The 5,000-nt window shown below is 46.3% G+C and overlaps 1 protein-coding gene across 1 annotated transcript in view; it reads left to right on the top strand.

Annotated features, from left to right (window-relative positions):
* Window positions 1-1,979: 1,979 nt before the first annotated feature.
* The window catches only part of LOC119597036, a 13,920-nt gene continuing 10,899 nt past the window's right edge, over window positions 1,980-5,000 (top strand). Inside the window, 2 exon segments of the mRNA XM_037946473.1 lie at window positions 1,980-2,118; window positions 2,668-4,697. Coding sequence (XP_037802401.1) covers window positions 1,980-2,118; window positions 2,668-4,697 — 2,169 coding nt within the window.

The following is a 5,000-nucleotide window of genomic DNA, read 5'->3' as shown; positions in this document are numbered from 1 at the left end:
CAGGTGTGGCGACGGCGGACACAATGGTGTTGCCACAGGTGTGCGGCGCCGGCGGCCGCCCTGGAACCACCCAGGTCCAGGCCCCCAAGCACCAGCTGCCACGCCGCCACCCTTGAGGGAGGGCGCCCGCGGCCGCCCCCGCCGCCCGGGTGCGCGAGACGTGGCAGCGCGGCTCCTCCTCCCGGCCCGCCAGCGCCGCACCGCCGGGTCACGTGATCGCGGTGGGTTCCTCTCCCCTGCAGGAGCTCACACCCGTCTTCTGCAAGTCTTCACGCCCCCTGCAGCGCCTCGGCCATGTACCCTGCCCAGGCGAGCGCGTAAGGTAGGCCCGGGGGTCCCCGGAGAGGAAAATGGGCAGGAGAAGGGGAGAGAGAGGTGGATACGCCGATAAAAAAGGCACGAGGAACCGGACAGACACGGGCTGGGCGAGACGCGAGACGCTGAGAGGAGGAGGAGGGGGCTGTGAGGTCTCGCTGCCACACGCCTCCTCACGCCTCCCTCCGCCTCGCTCCTTTGCCTTGCTGTGGGGGCCTCTTTTTCCGCATGGCACCAGGGAATGAGGACAGGGGGAGAGGCTGCGTGGGTGTGGGGGCGAGGTGGAGCAGGAGACACCAAACCAAGGTTGAACGGCTTCAAACCTGTTGTTCCTCACGGCTGATGCTACCAAGGGAGGAGGGAGACGGGGCTGGTTGGGCGTGAGTGGGCTTTTGGGATGAATAACACGTTGGAGGCTGACTTTGAGAGGGGTGGGAGGGGTATTTGAGTAAAGGGGTTTTATGACTATATTTGTGAATTAGGGGTTTTATAAATAAAAAATAACAAAAAACAGGGAAACGTACGCCTACATCTTTACCTTTCAGAATGCCATTGGAGGAATACACATCGCTGCTACTCACACTCACTGTCAGTCACACTCCTACAGACACAGTACACTGCCTGTCACACTCGCTTACACTCGCACTCACTCACTCACTCACTCACTCACTCACTCACTCACTCACTCACTCACTCACTCACTCACTCACTCACTCACTCACTCACACTCACTCACTCACTCTCATACACACACTCACTCACTTATTTGCATATGCTAAAATGAACCAAAACATAGATATAACCCCATCATTTGTATGTGTCTGGGTCTCTGTTTGTGCTATATTGTCCTCCACATGCTTTTTGCAAGTTCATATTGTTTTGGGCTTGGTCCTTGAGTGCTCAGGTAGATTGTAAAAATGCTTCCCACCAAATTTTACTGAGATTTCAGATATGCCTTTGGAATGGTGAAAACTGTTACCTTTAGCACTTGAAATTGTCTTCTGAATGGCAAGAAAACAGATTGTTCTTGGCACTTGAAACTGTCTTGTGACATGAAAAGAAAGGATCTGGTGCAGGTCTTCAAGCTTTCTTCTTGAATTAGGAAAATAGATGTTACTCAGTACTAGCTGTCTTCTCATAAAGGAGCTCTTCATTCAGTGCTTACATATCTTGTGGTTTTAGGCCACACATTGATGATTTGATTTGAGAATATTAGGTTTATTTTCTACTTGCTGGAAGCCTGGATTAACAAGTGATAGATGGATAATTGATTTTGCTTCATTCTGATTTTCATTTTCTATGGGTGATAGATTAGCATGAGCAAAGTGACAAATGAAGGGTACATTATGGAGATATAGTTTTGTTTGGTATGAGTCAGTACATAGTTTATATTTATAGTATGATAGATAGGATGTGTTCATATCTGATCTGTAACACTTGAGAGCCAACAAGAAATTTGCTTTTGATAGGTTCAGAGGGAGGAAATGTTCTGTGGCTGTTAGAAGTTGTAATTTTAATAGGTATAATGTCAGCATGTTTCTTTGTGGCGGCAGGTGTACTAGGGCTCATGTTTCCATATATCACTTCTCTTAGAAATAGGGTTTTTCAAGTATCATAACATACCCAGCAGGTGACCAGGGGGTTTTATATTACAGGTTGAGGCAATGATGTCCCATGAAGAGCCCCAAGTAAGGGGGGAGGAGGGAGGGGGTACAGAGGAGGAGGAAGGGGATCTGGAAGCTCGCACAGCTGTGGAGGCTCTGTTGGCTCTCACCTCACCTATGGACTACACCCAGCACCCTGGTGAGCACTACATACTGCCACATGCATGCACCAAGCACCATGCCTTTGTCTTCACCCTATGCATGTACCCAAGCTTATGCAAGCACAAGCATTTACACCATTATCCACTCGCCCTAATATATACAAGCATACAAATTATACACATGGCAATACTGATATACATACATGCATGATTATGTGCTTTGTGTTTATTATTCCATATAGATACTGAAAAAGAGATGAATGTTATGGAGATGTTTGTGTTTGTCTGTCTTGTCTACCATCTTTTCATCTTTTGTTATTATTTCTTCTGGACTTTCATTATTCTACACATTGCTCCAAAACACACACTGTAACAAAGAATGGGCATGCGAAACACATCAGTGGATTGTAGAGCATATTCACAGCCTTTCTTTCAGTTGTCAGTTTTTTTCCCCAAAGGTTAAAAGGTATGTTTAGTTATGTTAATTTAACATCCTTTAAAGAGGATAGATAATTTCAGCTATTTTTTAGGTGTTGATATTAGTTTGAGTGAATTCTAATGAATGTTATGTTAATTTACTCTGGCAGCATATGAGGATGAGTACATCATGGAGTCTGGGATGGACCATTATGCAGACAAGTCACTGTCTTTTAAGGAGGCATCACCAGGCATGTATGGTCTTCAGTCGCGATCTGCAGACATCCAGCCTGACGGGGAGGAAGCTAATGAGCTCCAGGTGGTGGCAGCTCGGCCATGCAGAGAGGAACGACAGGTCCTAGCTCACTCTGAGTTAGAACGCAAGGAGGTGGCCGCAGTCATTTCCCACTCAAATTCCAGTAAGGCTGATGAAGGAAATCCTCAGTTCAGAATGCTTGCAGAGTTGCCAGAAAGCCTGAAGGGATCAACATTGAGTCTCTCAGAAACAGACAGCTCTGGGGATGAGCAAGACAAGCTATACAAGGACCTTTGTAAAGCTGCTCAACAGACTAGTAGACAGGATGAGGTTTTGGGGTTTAGTAGTTCACAAAACAGAAGGCCAGGAGAAGGAACACTGAAAAAAGTATGTGATAGTACTGCAAGCAAGTGGTGTGTCATGCCAGGTGAGAAAATTTTAGAGGAAAAATATCAGAGAAGAAGTTCCTCAGAAAGCAGTGAAAGTAGTTTCAAAAAAAATCTAGAAAGAACTTTAAGTGCAGGAAAAGCTCTAATGGAACATGGCACATTGCCTGATAAGGATGGGGCTTCAAGTGCGACTGGATTGGTGCCACAAGGACCTGTGAGCCTCAGGAGGGCCAGCCAGGAAGAAATGGCAAGGGTAAAACGAAAACAGGATAGTGATGTGGGATTAGGATTTGTTTCTAAGGAGACTCCAGAAAAGAGTCTAGACATAGAAATGTTAAAAGAGACCAAGTGTTCAAGTGTTAAAGGTGCCATGCTGGAAGAGGACTCCAATAATGAAGGAGAAGATAATGACACAGATGATGATTCGGATTCTGATAGTGATAGTGAGTCATCATCATCAGATTCAGATGATGATGAGGATGACGAGGATGCTTCAGATTCTGACAGTGACTCTGAAAGTGATGAAAAGAGTGAGGAGAAATTAAAGACAGTAGAAAGCAAGGAAGATGAAAGCAAGGAAATGGAAAAAGCTCATGTGGAAAAGAGCATCTTAGAGACTGATCATGAGAGAGTGAAAGTGAAGGAAACTCTTCTGCAAGACAAAGAAATGCAGAGTAGTGAAATTAAAGAAAAAAGTGAGGCAAAATCCACAAAAACAAACCAGCCACAGAGTGCAAGTGCAGAGGCAAACAGTACAGGGAGGGGAGATACAAGTATTTGTGATGCAAGAGTGGTGGAAGAGAAAGAGAAATGTCCCCCAGCTGAAAAGGAGAAGAGTGAGGGGAACAGCAGTGTCCAAGGAAAGGCAGAGACCAGCACAAGTGATACAAGTGTTCAAAGTGGAGGCAGGAAAGCGTCCTCTGAAATTAGTGCAGGTGAATCTGGGAAAGTTGTTAGGCAAAGCAAAGACCGGCGTGAGGACAGGAGGAGAGACACAGAGGCAAATGGTGACAAAGAGAATGATTCTCCTAGAGAAAATACAAAAAATATTGATAAAAGTACAAAAAGTGACCGAAAAGCCCAGGCTAGCTTGAAAAAGCAGCAACCCAAGGGCCAGAAATCAAGCCCCTTAAGTTCAGCCCCGGTGAATGTGAGCGAAGTGGACCTGGTGCAGCAGGTTGCCGTGGCCTTTGCACAACAGCTGACAACCATTCAGGGCAGCCAGGCAAAGCAGAGCACAGTAAAGTCTCAGTTGCCACAGGAGAGACCAGCGAAGGGAGAGATGGATGGCAATCAGGACCGTGAAGACAAGAGTGAGCTAGACATGACCGCTACCGAAGAAGAGAAGATGGAGATGGAAATCGACGACACTTTCCCAATGCCGATTCAGGCAGAGGTTGTCATGTCGGAAGGCAGCGAAAGTGGCATCGAATACGAGGACTTCGACAAGAGTGGAGGTAGCAAGGAGGATTTCAGCTGGTACGCCAAACGAGAACAGCTCCTGGATCAGTCGGAGAAAGAGAACCTGGAACTTGTGGCTTATCTGCAGAGCTTTGTAAGTTGAGTGTATCACTCTTAAGATTGATACCAAGTTTTCCTTTTTGGTAGCTATGCTTATTTAAGATTTGGTGGCTGCTAATATTAGGACCATATCAAACAGTTATGGCCTCAGTGCCTTGAATGATGTGGCAAATGACAAGGTACCTCCACCATATATATTTTTACAAGATATAGCTTAGACTGATTTCAACAGTAATATGCTGGGGAGGTCTGCAGGCTTCTTACTGCCAGAATGTGCAGTGCAGGTAGAAGTTTGTTAGCCTTTGCCAGAGTGCTGACAGGTGTGGGAACATCTGCT

The sequence above is a fragment of the Penaeus monodon genome, chromosome 38 (assembly GCF_015228065.2).
Source record: "Penaeus monodon isolate SGIC_2016 chromosome 38, NSTDA_Pmon_1, whole genome shotgun sequence".
Lineage (NCBI taxonomy): Eukaryota > Metazoa > Arthropoda > Malacostraca > Decapoda > Penaeidae > Penaeus > Penaeus monodon.
The sequence above is the reverse complement of the archived record's forward strand: the minus strand, read 5'-3'. Positions and strand labels throughout refer to the sequence as shown.